Source organism: Paramormyrops kingsleyae, chromosome 6 (genome assembly GCF_048594095.1).
Source record: "Paramormyrops kingsleyae isolate MSU_618 chromosome 6, PKINGS_0.4, whole genome shotgun sequence".
Taxonomy (NCBI): domain Eukaryota; kingdom Metazoa; phylum Chordata; class Actinopteri; order Osteoglossiformes; family Mormyridae; genus Paramormyrops; species Paramormyrops kingsleyae.
The window spans coordinates 10,268,381-10,287,898 of record NC_132802.1 but is presented as its reverse complement, the minus strand read 5'-3'; the positions used below and the strand labels follow the sequence as shown (position 1 = coordinate 10,287,898).

At 43.1% G+C, this 19,518-nt stretch overlaps 1 protein-coding gene across 1 annotated transcript; it reads right to left on the bottom strand.

Moving 5' to 3' along the window:
- Nucleotides 1-555: 555 nt before the first annotated feature.
- Nucleotides 556-19,459, bottom strand: LOC111855774 (ankyrin repeat domain-containing protein SOWAHA). The gene is given in 10 exon segments (XM_072713627.1): nucleotides 556-1,712; nucleotides 3,123-3,212; nucleotides 3,875-3,974; nucleotides 5,100-5,186; nucleotides 9,886-10,002; nucleotides 10,349-10,417; nucleotides 13,630-13,752; nucleotides 14,797-15,075; nucleotides 15,591-15,652; nucleotides 19,121-19,459. Coding segments are annotated over 10 exon segments (1,221 nt in total). The 5' UTR covers nucleotides 19,245-19,459; the 3' UTR covers nucleotides 556-1,542.
- Nucleotides 19,460-19,518: the final 59 nt, after the last annotated feature.

Sequence of the window (19,518 nt, the reverse complement as noted above, 5' to 3'; positions counted from 1 at the left end):
AAGTCTAATCTTGTTAGATCACCCTTGGGCGTAAAAAAGTCCAATTTCATTAATTAAAAGTCCCCACAACTGAGCCCTGGAGCAGCTTCCAGAGCTGGGGGAGATGTATCCAGGCTTGTCCTTCTGCGGTGCTTATCTTCTCCCAGCACATTAGTATGCCTGAAACGTCTTTTGTGAGTAAAGACTAACAGCAGCTTGCACAAACAGCATTTATCTGCCTTAATCATGCACCTCATCCCACCATATTACTGTTACTTTTAGGAAAGATAACTTCTAGAAGTTAAGTCCTTTTTTGTCCATCACCAGACTGATTTAGTACTCTGGTCCAGGTCCAATTCATAAATGTTAAATATAAAATATTCTGAAAAAAATCCATGAAGGTCCAAGCATGTTTTTTTCTGAAAACAGTTCATCCAAAAAAAATCAAGCTAAATCAGAGGCACATTTAAGCCAGATTATGTTTGTCTTGTCTGTAATGTAGAAGTTACCATGGATCAAAAGTGATAACCGTGAGTGATGCTACTGTAAAAATAATTAATATGACAGAAACAAAACTAAAAGTTTAAGAAGATATTTTAAACCAATAAACTGTACAACAGACATTCAACTATATAACACTTTACATAAAACCAGACATGCCAACAAAAAAAACTGCAACTGAAACATAGGTACTGTATGACTTTAGGATGAACGTTTAGCCTCCTTCAGCACACAAAAAGCTTGCTCCTGTAATATAACAGTGTGACCCACATAAGTACATCACATACTGCAGACAGACAGGTTATTCGTTTTTGATATATAACAAAAAACAAAAACAAAATCATTCAAAAAAGCTAATTTATACATACCATAGGCAAATTTAAAATAATTTCTGTGAATAACTCACTCTTTCCAAAAAGACAGACACAGAGGATCCTGAGGACTGATTTCATACCTTGACAAAAAAGCACAGAAGCGGCAGAGCTGTAGCTAACGCAGTCCACCTGACTCAAACTAGATAAAGCCATTTCAAAGTTCTTAGCAGCAAGAAGTTTGGTACCGGCTGCGCTTGAGCATGGAAGCACATGCGGAAGGCAGAACACAAGAGGCCGCAAAACGCTCAGACATCTTTCCATTAAAGAAAAATTTTAACAGCTAATGAATTTCCCAGCTTATCTGAATTAAATTAAAGATGAATAAAAACTGAATCAAATACCTCAGTTATAAACAACTGAAACAGTTGTCAGCATTTTCACAGATTTACTTATTAATGCGCAAACCTGCTGTGAATTTTTTCATGAAATTCATGTATTCATTTATAGAATTCATATACTGCATTTGTAATTACAAAAGGGTTTAGTGTATTAAGGAATCATTAAATACTGCTGAAGGCCGTGCTGCTAGGAATAACCCTAACCCTAACCATAACCCCCTAACCCTAACCCTAACCCCCTAACCCTAACCCTAACCCTAGCCCTGTGCTGTACTATAACAGGCCGAATTCATGTGATTCCCTTCCCCGCGCGTCCATACTCTCTTTCATGAGTACTTGCATCCTGGGCCCTAGCGGGAGAACTTCCTTGGCCGAAACGGCGGTAGCACTAGCTGATGCGGGGACGACCTCTCCTCGATCACCGTGGGGAGGTCCTCCGCTGAACCCCACTTCTTCTTGTTGTGGAAGAGCGTCACTAGGCGCCGGGTCTTACGTTCTCCCGATTGGGCCACCTGGAGTTCTGGGTAAGGCAGACACCAGCATCAGCAAAGAACAGGTCACATGACTGGATTTATTTGTCACATGACTGGGATTTACATCTGTTCAGAAGATGGCCATCACATATAGAACACGAGTAAGGCAAAACTTTCACTACAATATAGTGTGGTGAAAATTCAAATAAGTGTTGCCGCTATGAACCAATTGGTTTACAATATAAAAAGGAAAATCAATCAGAAGGAATCAGTATTTCTGTATTAAAGCATAGTGCAAAGATGTGAATTTCAACTTTTCTTTAAAAGGTAGATGTTGTTTAACCTGAGCTGCATAAATTTGTAAAGGTGTGAACTCACAAGAAACGCCAAACACACGTACAAGTTTCTGATCTGCTAGGTTTTATGTTTTTACTGCCCAAGAGGTAAAAATTACCCTAATGGGCAAATTTAAAAGCAGTTACCCACATGCTGCCAAAGGGTTGAGCTGTTGATGGCTGAAACTGAAATATTTTAAGTACTAAAACTGATTCAATTTTGTGTGTCATTCTGAAACATGATGGGCCAGTAATGACAGATCTTAACTGTAAGTTCATAGGGCATTTTGTTTTATCAGATGTGTTTAGGGGAAATGACCCATTATTCTGAAAAAAAGGTTTATCATGCATTTATTGCCACAAACATTCAGAAAAAGATTTTTAATTCTTTACAGCATACACTCCAGGAGAGACTTTCCTTTGATTGAATTGCTTGAATAAAACGATCAACTTGTATTAATGAATAAAGGAGTAAAATTTAAGATTCAATACAACAATAAGCAAAGATTAATGCAGGACATTTGGCTTAAATGTTTGTACCTGAAAGCATTATTTTCATTTCAAGTAGAAAACATTCATTAGCAGAACAACTTTCTTCCAGCGATGATTAAACATTGTGCCTACATAAGACCAGAGCCACAGCTGTTAATTAAAAACTGACCATTGCTAAAACCAAAAGCCAGCCATTAATTTGAAGTCGCCGTTTGTGTCACTTTTAAATAGTGTTCTACATCTGGAATTTTCGATAGCGTTAGTTAAAATGAAAGATTATACTAGTGCATTGATTTACTTCTGTGATTTGCTGTACTGGCACTGTGTGCAAAATTATCCAGTGATTCAAGAATTCAACAGTCAGTACCTGCACAGAGAAGTCGAGCTAAGGGTATAGCTTGACTACTCCATTTAAATCAGACTACTGTCCTTGTCCCAGGGTACATGCATGGGAGGGGAATCGATTTATTGGCCACAGAATGTCCAACTCCGCTACAATAGGTGGTGATATAGCTCCTTTCAGCTTGTTAGTATTGTTAGTGCCGTGGTGTAAATGCATGTTAGCTAATAAACTAGACCCTACTGCAATGCATATGTAAAGGAAAAACAGCAGAGGCTGAGAAAACTAACCTGGTTCGCTGTCCTCTTCCCCTGGCTCCCTTGGGTTAAGGTAGTGATAGGCAAGGCGTCCACTGTAGTCCCGCAGATTCTCCTTTGCACCTGTAAAGGACAAAGGATGATGGTCCAACAAGACCCTGTATCATCAGGCCTCACCTGAGCTGCTCTTCATTTTCTGTGCGTCCCTGTCACACGGGCTTATTGCAGTGTTTCTCAACCCAGTCCTTGCGGACCCACAGCCAGTCCACAATTTTTTCTCCCTCTCAGCTCCCAGCCAATGAAGAACACCGAATACGCGGTATAGGTAGGCGGGAAGCTGGGAGGGAGCAAAAATGTGGACTGGCTGAGGGTCCCTGACGACCGGGTCGAGAAACACTTAATGGGAAGCTGAGCAGAGATGAGCTCTGAGAGGCTGTCACAACATTTTTTTTTGCCTGTGTGTTGTGTCTGTGTGTGCTTAAGTATGGCTATATTTGTGGGGATTCGAAATTTTACGTAATTAACGATAAATAACCCAACACCAACAAAACTCCAAAAAAACAATAACAAAGGGAAAGGTTGGACACTGTCTTACAGTCTAATAACTTCATCATCATTCAGATTTTGCTATTTTGCCAATAAGTGGCTTTCATTTTCCTCAAAGACATTTCAAAAGAGGAATGCAAAATAAATTTGTAGTCGTATTTCAAATTATTTAAAATATATGACTGTGAAAATCTGCAAGCAGTCAAGCCCAACCCAAGCCTCCCAGTGTTGCCCATTACCATAGCTCATGACGAGTAGGTCCATGATGTGATGATGACCGTGTAGGGCAGCTATGTGCAGGGGGGTGTACCCCTGCAATATCGACGGAAACAAAACATGCTTTCACTATACCCGCAAGACAACTGCTAAATCAACATCACACAACATGGGGCCTAATGGTAACAAACAACATTCAGATAATCAGGAATAATAGCCACCTATAAATGTAATTCATACACTTCTGTAAGGATACTGAGAGAGCAGCTGTCAAAAGCAGTACAGCCTGTAGATCACTGGTACTCAACTGGCAGGTCACAACCCAAACATGGGTAGTGGGACCATTTTCATTGGGTCGTAGTGTGTGTGGTTAAAAAATATATATTTTTAACATTTTTTATAAAGTGTAACTTTTATTTTTTAACAGCGCGTGAAGGTATTATGCTACTGTTATTGCACTATTTTTGGGTAACAAATTTGGTTCAAAATCGTAAAAAATTGGATCGTGAGGTCCTGAGGCTAAAGCAGTTGAGACCCACTGGTCGAGAGATCTGTTATTGTATGATAGGGGTCAGATGCAGAAGGGAGACATAGGGACTGCACACTGTGTGGCACCGTGGAATACAGCCCCTAAAACAGAGGCAGAGACATGCAATGCCTTGTGTACTCACACCCTGGTAGACCCCAAAGAGCCCATCAGAACGGCAGCAGAAACAAAAATACGAGCAGGAGAGTAGAAGACAGACAAGAGCACCAAATGAATAAGGTTACAAAAACAAGACACTGACAAATTGATTGGTATTCTTTGAAGAAATTGCTTTAAAGCATGACAGAGAAATTGTGCTTATTATGAATATTGTTACAGGGAAGCAGTTGGCATATTCACACACTGTTTATGTTGCCAGTGCCTTTGTTTAGAGCAATATCCTACAGTGGTGCATCTTCTGAAAGTTATTACAGGGCTGCTATTAAGCAATTACATCCACCATTCCTGTAAAATGCAGAAAGATAGTCTTTGTGCACGGCACACAGCAATATCGAGGGTACTCACGTGCTATGGAATCCGAAGATCGAGTGAGGAGAAAAAAACAAATTTGAATTAGTTGACTGTTGAATGTTATCTGAACATCTTGTTATCTACAGCTCAGCACTGAAATGGTTTGCTGGCTCAGATGTCAATCAAAAAAAAAAAACATATACATCTGATTGGATGACTGGACTGAGTGGCCCACCCACATGGATACTCACAGCCTTGGTGTTGACATCGGCCCCGGAATTGGCCATCATGGCCGCCATCTCCTTCATTCCGTGCTTAGCTGCCCAGTGTAGCGCGGTCTGTGGATGATGGGGAGAATGGAAAAGATTCAGCAACTGGCACACACACACACACACACACACACACACACACACACACACACACACACACACACACACACACACACACACACACACACACACACACACACACACACACACACACACACACACACACACACCTGGCCCGTATAATGACTCAGAAGCAAAAAAGCCCTTAAAGACCATCATAAGAAGGAATCTGTGATGCTCATCACACACATAAAGAGATCCTGACTTCAGGGGCTTCAGATTTAGCCCCCACTCCCCACCTTGCCCCCACAGCAGAGTTCCCTGACAGAACTGGCCAGCTGTGCAGAGGTGGGAGGGCTAGGGGGGAACGGGGATGGAGGGGGGACGGTTTCCTGCCATTTAATGGCGAGCTAATTACAAAACAACAAACCAGTGTGCCCACACTGGGAAGGGGCGGCAGGGGGGGGGGCTGTCAGCAGGAGGAAGATTGATGATGTTGGTGTGACCTGTAGATGAGAGACCCACCCATCCAGGCATAGCCTGCTGTCAGGGCCTGTCAGACGGCCCCGGGCCTCTGCAGGACCCCGTCTGCCTCACACACAGGCTACCATGCGCATACACACCACAAGCACATTCACATAGCTGCACAATCATACGGCTATTCACTGCACTTATCAGAGGCGGACATCTCTGCAAACCGGGATTTTTTTCAACCGGCCAGTTGAGTATAAAGAGTCACAGTCACAGAGTACTCAACCGGTTGTTTGAAACAAAATCTTGCCTGGTACTTGTATGTTCTAATTTGCACACTATTCAACATGGTAATGCTGTATATTCACATTATTGTGTACTTTGTTTTTCATTTGTACTACTTTATCACTGCTCTTGTGAACTTGCGCACAAAATATTCACTCATCTGCACTGTCGAGTGATGTGGCAAACAAAGTGATTAGATTTTAGACAGCCAAACAGACAAGTGGATAAGAACAGTCAGATATACCTGCAAGCAACAGGCTGATGCTAGACAGTAATAAACATCTTATGGCTTCTGTGGGTAATTATCTACCTACATGCTTTACTTTGCATCGTATGAACCATTCGATTTAACCAAGAAAAGGCATTGATATGCTGCAATTTATTTATATTTAATTTTTTTTTCCATTTATGGAACTGATAGTATAAGATCTAAAGCATGGCTCTTTAGAATGGAAGGGGACACATTTCTGAAATGACCCACAATTTGAAACTGTCAAACTAGTTATTTACTGTTAGTTATTTACACGGGAGTTTGATGCCAATAACGTCAATGTGATTTTGCTGATGATCAATTCCAGGAGTCTTGCTAGGATCTTAGGGAATAGTTGTTAAAACATCTGAGCAAACAAATGACTCTGATTATTCTGGGCTAGAGCCCTGAATGCCCCAGTCTAGTGACACTTCAGATCATTACCGTCAAGCCAATACAATAATCTCTCTGTACAGCCGTCAGCCATGTGGAGAAAAAAGCGAATGCAAGACTAAAACTCAAAGATGATGCATTGCCCAGTGGGTTAAGGTGCTATGCCTGTCATCGGAAGGTTGTTGGCCTGAATCCCAGAGTCAGTAGAGTGATTTCACCATTGGGCCCAGAAGCAACGCCCATAAACCCCCAATTAGTCCAGGGGTGGTCTAGTCCTGATTTCTCAAAAATTATATGTCATTCTGGATAAAATGACCTGTTAAATAAATGAGATGCAATGATATTCCCTGGAATGTTGTAGCTGATTTTATAGGGACACGCATGGGATATTTGGGAAGTGCAGGGAGAGCTCTTCTTTGAAAAATGTGGCAGGCGGTAACGGATGTGCGTCTGGCCGCGGCGTTTACCCGCTTTTTGTGCGAGCCGTCGCTGGCTGACGGATGGCCCAGCGGAGCCACGCGACTGGCGGGCCGGCGGGCTGCCCCAGAGGACGGGGGATGACGAACGAGTGCGAACAGGAAGAGCCGTCTCCTCTCCTCACGCCCCTGTCTGTGCCCAGTGGGACGAGCCTTCCCAATCCCAACCCACTTTATCCATCACAGGGAGACAGCTCTTTGTCGGGAGTTAAAAGACGGGGAGCGCGGGTTAGCTGCCCCCGACAAGGACGTCATTCGACAGCATCAACAGACTTTCGAGTTAGAGGAGATGGAGGAACAGAACGATGCTGAAATAATACTCACAAACTATGCATGGGATCCAGGAGAGAAAGGCATCCCCAGGACATAGAGAGAACAGAAAAAACAAAAACGAAGGAATAACATGATAAATCAGAAATGTCACTTGCCTTTGGCTTTACACAGCCATCTAAAGGTGATTTAAGCCAGTGGCCGGGAGATCCGGGACCGTGGTCCGGCCCGCAACTTGAAAAGAGCGTCTGGCTCCCAGGGACCCGGGCGTGTGGGGGGGGGGCAGGATTCGCTACAACAAAAGGGCCCTATTGACCCCTCGTTGACTGGGAGTTTGCCACACAAAGGGCCTCGGAGAACGCGGCATGGCAGGGATCGGCGGTGCCAGGGGGGCCCATGGCGAGGATTGGTGCGCATGACTACACCACAGAGGGCACATCAAAGAGCTGGGGGGCAGGGTGCGCACGGGGGGGGCTAAGTTGGCTTAGCACCTTCCCGGGGACACGGTAGACATTGTTCTTCAATTAATCCGGCCTCCTCCATTACTTTCAGATTATCTTTAAGTGGCTGAAGTCTTTGAGGCACCTTAAGAGTCCTGTTTTAATCCCCCCCGCACATCAATGCCGACCATGTATCTTGTCCGGGTGGAGATGGTGGGGGGCTTAGGTGGTCATAGAAGGTGGTCCGGGACGGGACGGTGGGAGAGACTCCGATACAGCGAGAAACCACAAACAGAACCAAGTTCCCTTAAGAGCACACAAGAGAAATCAGAGGGTTAGGCTCCGTGTACATGCAAAGGAGCCAAACCCCATCTTTCATTACCCTTTGACATGTGAGCTTTTGAAATGCATCTCATGCCCCCTTCAGGAAAAGGGAAAAAAACTCATGGTATTTCATTTTGAGGGGAAAACAATATAGAAGTCGTTTAATCTTCTCCTTTCAGGATGTAAAGAGTCAATCTGAACTTATCTGGTTTCTCTATGTGGTTCTCCAATGCCTGGAAACCTTTCAGAGGGCCGTGTTCATCTACTGACATCCAGAGGAGTAACAAAAAATTCTGGGCCGGGTCCCCTGACAGAGTGTCACCTTGGGCCCCTATTGCGCTATATAATTTTATCAATTATGTACTCAAGGGCCCCTGTAAAGTGCTGGGGCCCCTGACTCTGTGCCCCTGCTGAAATCCCACAATTCCAGTTTACCCCCAGTCAAGTTAATCACCAACGAATGGTTCGATGAAAGAGTCACACACGTTACACTGCATCAGGGGTTCTCATCTGCTGTCACAACAAGAACAATCTTCGCTCCTATGGCTTCAAACATTCCTGTACAGCCCGCTTACACAAGGTCTCTCATATCACACGTTTACAATCCCAGTGTTGCCTGTCGGTAATTATTCAGTGTGAATCTTTGTTGTTAAAATTAATAGAATGCACAGTTCTGCCACACGATCCCAACAGTCTGTAAAATGGACATTGAAATGAGCAATTCCTGGCATGTTTGAGAGAAAAATGAACCTTGCTCACCCCCTTGGAAGTACAGGAATGGCGTCCGGCAGGTTCAACACAGAACACAAGACAAAAAAAGAGTCACACATTAGCCCACTGAGAATGTTCCGCTAACATGATTAGAACATAAAACATATCATGCACACAAAGCAGGACGTGCAAATTCTGACCCAAACTGGCTCACACTGTCCAACACACAAAACTATGCAGATTGGTGGATATGCAGCCATGCACTTAATCAGTTATTGGGGAATTTTTTAAAAAAGTCTACTTACTGATGTGAAATCCTGGTTTATAATGAAAAGAAAAAGAAAAAGACGTTAATGATAACTGAAAACATGACAATGAAAATGTGCAAAACATACATTCTAACTTTGAAAGATGAAGAACTTCTGATCACTACACGAGCAAAAATATGTGATTTGCACACTTTCTAGTGGAAAACTGCACCAAGCAAGTATTTGATTGCATCCGTAGCATAATAAAAGCTATAGTTATTGGTATCACCCCCAAACTACTCACTGCTGTAACATAACATCCTGTCAATGTGAGACAGAATGTGCTATAACTGGATCTCACTACACAGTGTCCTTCACCAGTGGGGGGAAAAAAAATTCTCTCTCCCACTCGTCCTACGGAAAAACTGTGTCCACCTCCTAGAATTGCAGGAGTTCTGTTTTAGACCTTACAAACTGAGGTGGAACCTAAAACCTTATCAGAAGTCACACAAGACTTAGGAGCATCAGAATGTGTACAGAAACTAGCATATGCCTATGTTATGTAAGGCTTGTTACATTATGTTGTGTTATGTTATATTATGTTAGGTAGAACATATAAGTGGTAAGACTACTTTTATCTATCTCCCCTTGTACATTACATAATTTTTTTTGCACTATGCAAATTATTCCATAGCACTGTAACGTCCATCTTGTCATGAATGTCACACTGTGGATTCAGCAGGATCATTATTTCGTTTCACTGTGTATGATCCATGGCTGGGATGACAATAAAGCTGAGGAGGTGGTAATGTGGCCCACAGTGAGGTCAGGACTGATAACGAGTCAGAGGTGAACCTTCTTAGAGGCCAGCGTGGGGTCCTGCCGCAGGAGCTCGGTGAGGTGCGGCAGCTGTCCGCAGGCCGCAGAGTACATCCACTCCTTCTCCAGGGGGTCCAGCTGTGGGGGCAACATGCTTTCAGGTCCCCATAACACACATACACACACTTCATCCACATGTTGAATTCCACAAAAACATATATTACGCTGTTCATTTAAAATACAGAATCCATAAAATCCACAAGGAACATATGACACCGTGGATACACAACACACCATGCAGAAACCACACACACACACACACTCACACACACACACTAAAGAGCTGGATAAAAATCGCCAAAGTCAAACATCTGGCCTCACTCTCCAATGCTAAAAAAGCACGAGTCCATGCATATGAGAACCAGCAAGGACACACACACACACACACACACACACACACACACTCACACACAGACACACTCACAGCCACCGCAGCTGATCCCACGCTGCCAGTGCCCTCCTCGTCCTGCTCCTGCTCCAGGTCCGACTCCGACTGCAACATAACAGCAGAGTGCAGGGTTGTGCCCTCCGTCAAAACACAGCTCAGTACCGAAACAGTGCGCTCATTTGTGCCCAGTCACTGGCTGAAGCCTGAATCCGCTGCAGCAGAACTGTTTGTTCCCACAAACATGCTGATGACATCATTCCTTTGTCTGGCAAGCCCTCAGATCCTCAGCGAATCACAGGCATTATAAGGAGTTTCATACAAAAGTTCCAAGACGTTCTGCTTGCTAAGCATTGGCACTGAATTTAGGCTCATCATCAAGAGAGGTCCTCAAATGTGGCGTGTACCTACCGGGGATTCAGGTAACAATACAGAGGCACAAAAAGTGTTCTAACATAATTAAGGACATTAAACTAATTAAACTGGCAAGTCAGCAAACTCAAAATTTTGTCACATACCCACATCCCTTTAATCATACTAGTCCCTGTTTTGAAGAGGCTGTATTTTAGCTGTAGATATTTGGTGTTCTGTCCCGGTAAGAATCCCCGTGCCGTGATGACAGACCCACTATGCTTCAAAATAGGGATATTTTGATGGATCAGTTTTAAAGGTTTTGGCAAGCAAGAGGAGCCTGTTTGCAATGGATAAGGTCCCTCTGATCCAAGCTTGCATCTGTCTACAAAAGCTGGGGACTGAAGCAACCTAAGCAATGGTGGCCAGCTCTACTGGAACCGGGCCACCTTTAAAAAGTCCATCACATTTTTTTTCAGAAGCCGCTATGTTTTACATGAGCTCAGCACAATTTAGAAAAACGGCTGCAATGTCTGAGCAAGCATCAAAGTGTCATTTAAACTGATTAATGTCCAGGGCAAGCAGAGCGCTCCTTTTAAAACACTTGATTGCTAATTGTTCTCAGATCACGGTGCCCATTGCGGGGACACCATAAGCAAACAGAGAAGGTCTTTAATGTCACTAAAATATGCTGCTTTTTTATATGGAAAGTAGAGGTATATTTATACTGCTAATTCCACCCAGACACACAATCTTTTTCTTCAAGGGATGGAGGGGAAGAAAGAGTGGAAGAAAGACCACATGTGAGGAAAGAGAAAGAGACCCCACTGCTGGCCAGGGAGCAGAAAATGTTGTTTCTAAACCAAAGACAACAGTGATAGGAAAAAAAGACCCAGGCTAGTTTAAAACTAGACTCTTTCATACTCTGGTGTAATGTGTAACAGAGCCTATCGTGACAGATTATTTTCACCCAACTGAGCACAATATGTGAACATGTTAGTCTTTGAGTGGAGGGGCTAGCAAATTGCTGAGAATTAGGGACACATTTTGAGAATGAGGGTTTATATTCCATAAGTGTTGAGACCCAATGTAGGAGATATCTGCATCAATACTCTTTGTATCCCATGTGAAGTCAAAAAGTGTGAACTTCATACCTAATTACTCAGGATAAAAACAGACACTGGCAGTAGTGATTAGAATTTCACTGCCGGAGGAGCAGTGAGCACTCAGGCAATGACTGTCGGATGACCATTTCCCCTAATAAAGCTTCATTTGGAATTTGTACACATATATCAGAACGGTTTCATTTTCACATATCACATCATGCTTTCCTTTAAGACACACACATATACGGGTGAGAATGAAACTTGCTGTGTAAATGCAGGGTATTTATTTGGCACCCCTGAAGCATTTTTTAGGGGTTAAGGGCCTCACTCAGGGGCCCAATGAAGATGTGACTATTCTGCTGAGCATGGAAGCTTCCAGTCACAGGTACGGAGTCCGTGACTGGAAGCTCCCAACCCACTGAGCCACACACCAACCCTGAAGTAATGACAGCTATATAAGGGTCAACGCAATACCCAACACTCAGGCAAGCTGGGCAACAGGACACTGTGGTAGACTGAGTGTCGACAGTAACCCCATTAGTAAACCCATTAAATCTCTTTATCATACATCTGTGGGCATTTTAAACTTTAAACTGCAGCTAACTCACAAGTATTACATAAATATTAAATAAAGAGCAAACACAGAAGAGGCCACGTTAATCAACAAGAGGACACAATAATTTAGTAATGGTTGTAATCTTCTTAGTGCTAAACCAAAACAGCAACATTGGTCGTGTTCCGTACGAGGGATGCAGTATATCCCAGTTATCAGCTGCCTGAGGAAACATTTATTTCTTTTCTTTCTAAGAACTGATTCATCTGCCATATTTGTTTTCTTTAAAGCACAAAAGGTAGACCTAAGTCTTCTAAGGACTCTAATGAACAGCCCTGACAAACAACATGCAGGATACGAGATTACACTGCAAAGTACAATATCAGCTGAACTGGCAACTCGAATATCATATGTATTGCTGTGCTGTGCAAAGGCAGTCAAGGGAAATTTTTAAAGCTATTTATCTGGGAGGTATGCATATATTTGCTCAGAACAAGAACAAAATGTAACATTAGAATATGCAAATTAAGAGTAACGCAATACAATCTAACAAGCATTTCTTCAGTTTTCCAAAAAGTTACTGATATCTAGCTGGATGGTTAGATGAAGGGTGCTTCAGTTCCCAAATCTCTCCCCAGGGGCACTTAAGCTATTGCATGTATTTGTCACATTTCATCATAAGCTCACTTAATAAATTAATTAGTTTAAAAGTTAATGAGGTATTGATTAGCCAAAAATAATTTACTAATGGTCAATTAAAATATATATATAGGTGTATTGGACGGTTGCTGCAAACACTGGGGTGACTTTAGGAGATGTTTTTGAAAGGGCTAAGCTGACACACATAATACCATAGTTTTACACCAACATGAGGATCATTTATACATCATTTTCTTTGACTGCCTAAGACTTTTGCACAGTACAGTAGATTCATCAAAACATCTTTTTCAGGACAACCAAATTATTAAATTTTTGTTTTGGTCTAATCACAATGTATTTAATTTCTCCTGTATTTCCATCATGAAGTATCAAATTTGCCTCAGCAGGGAGAAACACAAACAATGCTACCATGTTCCTCTCTAAGATTACATGTAAGAAAAACATTCATTTCTTCTGCCATCTAGTGGAAGCTTGGAGTAATACAATGAGAGGATGGAAGAAAACATTGAGCTATTAGAAGGCAAATCTCACAAACACGGGAACAATAAGCAAAAACCCAAAAGAACAAAATGTTATGTGTTCTGAGCTAAACTTTGGACTACTGGCCCATTTCCAGGACCTAACAGCAGGGTCTAGCAAATGCCTCTTACCTTTGACCCGCCTTCTCTATTAAGCTCGTCCTCCCTGTGAACCAGAATGCGGGAATCCTCTGCTTGTGGGGACAGGGATCGGCCAGGTCCAGGTAGGGAGGGAGTCTCCTCTATGTGCTGCTCCTGGAAGGGGCAGAGATGTTTGGTAACAGTGTAATGGCTTTTACCCCACCCGTCCCCCACAGACCAACCTCCCCCATAAACACTCCGCACTTGGGAAGTGGCCAGCTTAAAAATAGATCTGCGAACCGCTGTCAGCTGCATCTCAGTCGTTTCTAAACTGAAACTGGCACTCAGCGTACAGACATGGCAGACACCAACAATTTCTGTGAATTAACAGAAAAAACCCAAACAGTTCACACCATCTTCAAGCTTTAACAAACCATCTGTCCCAAACAGCTGCAGAGCGAAGCTCTGCCACTTTAATAAGAACTCACAGGTGTCATTAGAAATAATTTGGTTTAGACATTTATTCCTTCCTCAAAGTTGACAAATGAGTCATCTTATTTAACTCTGGGAACATTATTGTATCTCTCTTCTAAGCCACGGCCTTGATTCACTGACCACTGTTGAGTGGAGCCAGGCTGAGAAATTCTTACATTTCCTGTGACCATAAGCAAGGGCAGTGACATGGGCAAATATCCAGCCATCTTCAATTAGTACAGGATTACCAGAGGGCCGGGAGCCTATTCCAGGAAGTACAGGACACAACCCTGGATGGGATGCAGGGCACACTCATTCTCATACACTTCAACCAATTCACTCAAACTTATGTCTTTGGACTGAAACCTGCACAAAATGAGTAGGATAGAATCAGTTGGGGTGGTGGGTTGTTCTGTAGGTTAGGACTCTGTCTGTGATCGGAATGTCTCTGGTTCAAATTCTATGCTAACCCTGCTTTCTCAACTATACATCACTTAGACAGAATAGTGATGCTTTATTCATCCTTGTGGGGAAATCGTCTTTTCCCCTGTCCCACCTCACTCTCCATGAAACCAACAGAAACATGGAGAGCAAGCTTTGGGTCCCAGTGCAGGGTCAGTCAGCATCCCTGGAGCAATTGTGGGTTACGGGGCTTGTTCAAGGGCTCAAAGGCAGCATCATTCTCCCACCCCCAGGATTCAAATTCGCAAACATCCGTTTCTGGAAACCAGAAACTTCCCTCACCTCATCTACAGGTTGCGAATCTGGTGCTTCCGTGATGGTGATGGTTGGGCCTGCACACCAGGATACACCGCAGGGGCTCACTATTCCAGCATCCTTCACTGCCGCCATACCAGGAACTCCCAAGTTCTGCCCATGATCGATTGCCCTTGATGCCTCATCCCCTCCTGGGCTGGATGGCCTGCCTGGGCTACCCCTCTGCCCCTGCCCACTGGATGTCCGCTCTGCTTCCCGCTCCATCATTTGCTTGTATTTCTTCTTCAGGACCAGGATCTTCTCACCCTGAAGGGTGAAAAGTAAACATCTTATAAGCAGTAGCAAATGTTGGTCTGTGTTGGAAGAAAATGTACAAGGGCGGAGTTGTGGCTCTGAGTCTAGGGATCAGTGCCAGCAATCAGAAGGTTGAATGTCACCAGTGATTCTACTCTGTTGGGCCCCTGAGCTAGGCCCTTAACCTGCAAGTGCTTCATCCTGGGTATGATGGTAATCTACATTCAGCCCTGCAAGCAGGTCCTCCAACTTACAGGGAAAATGTTGGGGTTGGTAGCAGGACTGGTACTCCAGGTACCAGAAAATCTCACACTGTTCCATTTGGACTAATGTGGTGCTCAGGTATCGCACGGCTGCACTCAGGTTCTCCTCCCTGAGGTGGTTTGATGTGTGGTGGGTGCGGCAACATGTTGTCATCAGTGGGCGCTACTTAATTTATGATGGCATTACACTAATATTATACAGGGCTATACAATGTTAAAATTTTTATATAACACCCGCCTTGCAGAGACCCATAATTTACTTACAGATTCTGACTTCACAACTGCAATCTTGTCAATAATTGTCTTGAATTCTTCTCTGTATTTTGCTGAGGATGAAGAAAAGGCAACTGGTGAACAAATGCATTTTCTTTTAAAATAAAGACTGTCATTCAAAGTGTTTCGGAACAAGGTCACGGCCGTGTTAAGTTTGACAGAGTGGGGAGTATCTTCCGTATCAGGCAGAGCTATGGCTGGTTTTCAGATGACTATCGCGATCTACATTCAAGATCTGTAGGGCTTCAGGCCCCTCATGGATATCGTAGGACTGTTTAAGGGTGTACTCACACTAGGCAATCTCTACTGTGCCCAAGCACATTTGACCCCCAAAGTCCAGTTTGTTTGACTAGTGTGATCACTCTGTACGGTGCTTGGGCCCGCTTGAAGAGTTGGGCCAGGGAACGGATCAGTTGGAATCGGGCACGATACACCTAGTGTGATGGCTAACCGTGCCCGGGCACGGAACACAGACATGATGCCAATGATGCAACTGGCACACGCATGTGCACATGCACACTATACATGAACTGGACCCGGAAGGAACGGATCGGTTAGGCAGTACAGATTGGGTAGCAACAAACATTATGGCAAAGGGATCTCTTCGGTCTATGGCACAGGTGCAGTGTTTGCTGGAGATTTGGGTTGATGAGAGTATCTAGGAACAATTGGATGCAACACACAAAAACTCTGAGATATTTGCTAAAATACGGGACTATCTTCTTATACGTGCAGCACAATTACATGAAATGCGTTGTGTTGCATAATTTATGAGGGCCATGCATCATTACACCTAAAACGACTCCAAATAAGCCACAAAATAAGGAATTAATTATGAACTCCATTGTGCTGTGTGACAGCAATATCCTTTGCATGTTGTTTTCGATACAAAAAGTTGCACGTTGCTGATGAAAGCGTGCTCAGGCCCGGAACATTAAGTGCTATGTGGGCTCAGACCAGTGGGGGAAGGAGAGCAACCGGGCCTAATGTGAGTACACCCTTAAACAGCAGCAATCGTACCGTTTTAGGTGGAGATGCACTATTTAAGACAGCAGCTCAGGCTATATGTCAATTATACTAACCAGGTGTTGTGGTTTCAAACTGGAGGCTCTGTGTAGTTTCTCTCTGACAGCATGTAGTAACGTGTGTGTGTGTGTGTGTGTGTGTATTTCAGAAATGAGAGAGTCTAGAATCTATTGGACATCATATGGAGGTAGATTTCAACAAACATTTTACTGAGTGCATGACAAATTCTACAGTCCTTTTACTCTACATAAGAGGCACAAATTTTTGCACAAATCGTGAAGAATTGTGGATGGTTACTTCACCTCCACATGCACTAGGGTCAGTTCAAAGATAAGTAGTTCCCTTAACAAGCTGACCACATGCACGCAATTATTCATGTACTCGCACACACACACACACACACAGGACAGGGAGGAATCCAGGAAGTAGAGACAGGAAGTGGACCAACAATAACACTTATCTTCAGTGGCATGCTATCCTTCTACATCCGGGACAGTTTTCCTTTACTGATGAGGTTGACTTTAAACACAAAACTAGGATTCCAGACATATCTTTGCTCTACGCCTCATAGTTTTCCTGCAGACCTTAGACGCTAAAATATTAAACCACCATATTTAATCAATACTTAATATTTTCACAGCTCATTTCTTCATCCAGACGTACGGTTAACTAGTCCTTCAACAGTCCACTTGTAGGGAATTGCTGTCTGCCTTCTAATCTGTACACATATGTCAGATAAAGGAAGACATATATTCAACACAGGAGGGTTTACTGAAATATACAAACAGGAAATTCAAAGGATGCAACCACTTAGGGGTCCGAAGTGAGAATTCCTGTCTTTTATGTCCTTTTCTCATTGCAATACCAACTAAAGTAAGACAGAGTTCAACAACACTTGAGTGTTTCAGCTGTGCTCCAAAAGCCCTCAGCTCAGGGAGAAGGACTCCCTTGAATGGTTCCTTTTAGGCATGTGTGACGAGTCTGATGCTATCGCGTCATACAGTTGAGAAGTGGTGTACAGAAGAATACTGTCATGATCCTATTTGTAACATTGTGTTATGACCACATATTATCCTTCAAAATAGCAAATATTTTTAAATTTAAATAAGTACATGTTCAATCACCTCAATCCAGTGGGACCTAGGCATCACTCTGAATTGAAGTTATTGCATCTAAATGAAGCTGTTGTGATGAGGTATCTAATGTATCTGCAACTGGGTTTGGATGCAACCCTGTGAAATCAGTTAGCACTAATTTAACTAGTCTTGTTACTGTTGCTAATTTTACAATCAGTGCTCCAATGTTGATTCCTGATTGTAGTTAGAAGGCAAATAGGCTAAATCCTGCCTAGATTTGAGCTTCTTTGTTCTTTGGCATGACTAGGGGGGAAAATGACACTAGGATAGATGGCCATTTATTAACCACAAGCTGGCTGCATAGGTGCGAACAAAATGTGTTGCTGAGCTCAATACACAAAGAGCTACATGCAGCAGCCCAGACGACAATTAAACAACAGAGTTCAAAGCATATAATGTTGTCCCGCTTAAATGGGCGTCGGGAATAATGACTTAACCAGTGTCAAACAGCACATTTTCAAGGCAGACTTCAACTTCTGAACCTCTCATGAGGTACAAGAATCAATGATCCTCGGCGATCACTTTAGGTTATAAATACAAATATGAATATAAACAAATAGGCCTTTCGGAAGCTATATGCAGAACATGTAAACTTTTTAATCTTGTCTGGAGCACTAAAGTCTGTTGCCAAGTGTAAATACATGATGAACCAACTTATAACTTCTTAACATTGGCTATAGGGCATGATAATGTAAGAGCTTCGTGCAACCTGACGACAAAACGCACGATGTATGACCTAAACAGACAGAAGGAGGGAGAAACACTGATCTAGGTTTAGAAAATCTGTTGCAGTAACACTTCACTGAGTCTTCACGTAATTAAGCAAACTATTGGTCAAGGGTCCTCTCTAGGGATGTGTTGAGAGCAGACACAGAGGTTAAGAAGTTTAAAATGCGCTCAGATGCTTTGTTGACATTCATTATTCTAAAAGATCAAGTAATTAGAAAATATGAATGAACGTTACAAGGACGCTGTTATCAGACTGGCCGTTTGGCTGGTGCCTAAACAGCAGATTGCAGTGACCAGCTATCGTGCCTGGTACACGCTGACTTGTACGGCTCCCAGCAACGTCAGAAAGCAAATTACCAGCGAATACCAGTATAATTTTAGCCGTTAAAAAGGCTCTAAATATGAAACAGATGTGTGGCTGCCCTACCAAAGTGAGGCACGGGAAAAGCATATGAAGCACCTATAATGAACACCTCACAACGAACATGAATAGCGAATCTGCATTATAAAACATAAAAGTTAAGTATAAGGACGATATTTAGCGATGTAAAATACACACATGGAACCGCGATAGACCAGAAAACACTGTGTACGCAAGGCAGAGCCGCTTATAGGGTCGCGGTAACTCACCGCGAAAGTCCTTGTCGTTGTGGTTAATAAACTCTTTGTATCTTTTCAGTAAATCTGAATTCTTAACTTTCCCTCCTGCCGTGAAAATAAAGTCCAGTAAGGACTCCTCAGTGACACCCTCCATTGTCGAGTGACGAGTCCGCACCGCTCGGTTACGCGTTATTTTTGTCCCCTTATGATATAAACAAACGCCAAGTTTTTTTTTACTTTTACTTTTCTCTGACTAATTAAGAAAAAGTTCACGATACACATCCAGCTTCTCCCCACCCAGATACATGTAAGCGCGCCTCCCCCCGTTTAACCCTCGCGTGACTCGGCGCTGGACGTCTGCAAACGGCGGCGGGCTGTATTCACGCGCTCCTATTGTCTGTAAAGCAATATTAACAAACCCAGACTTT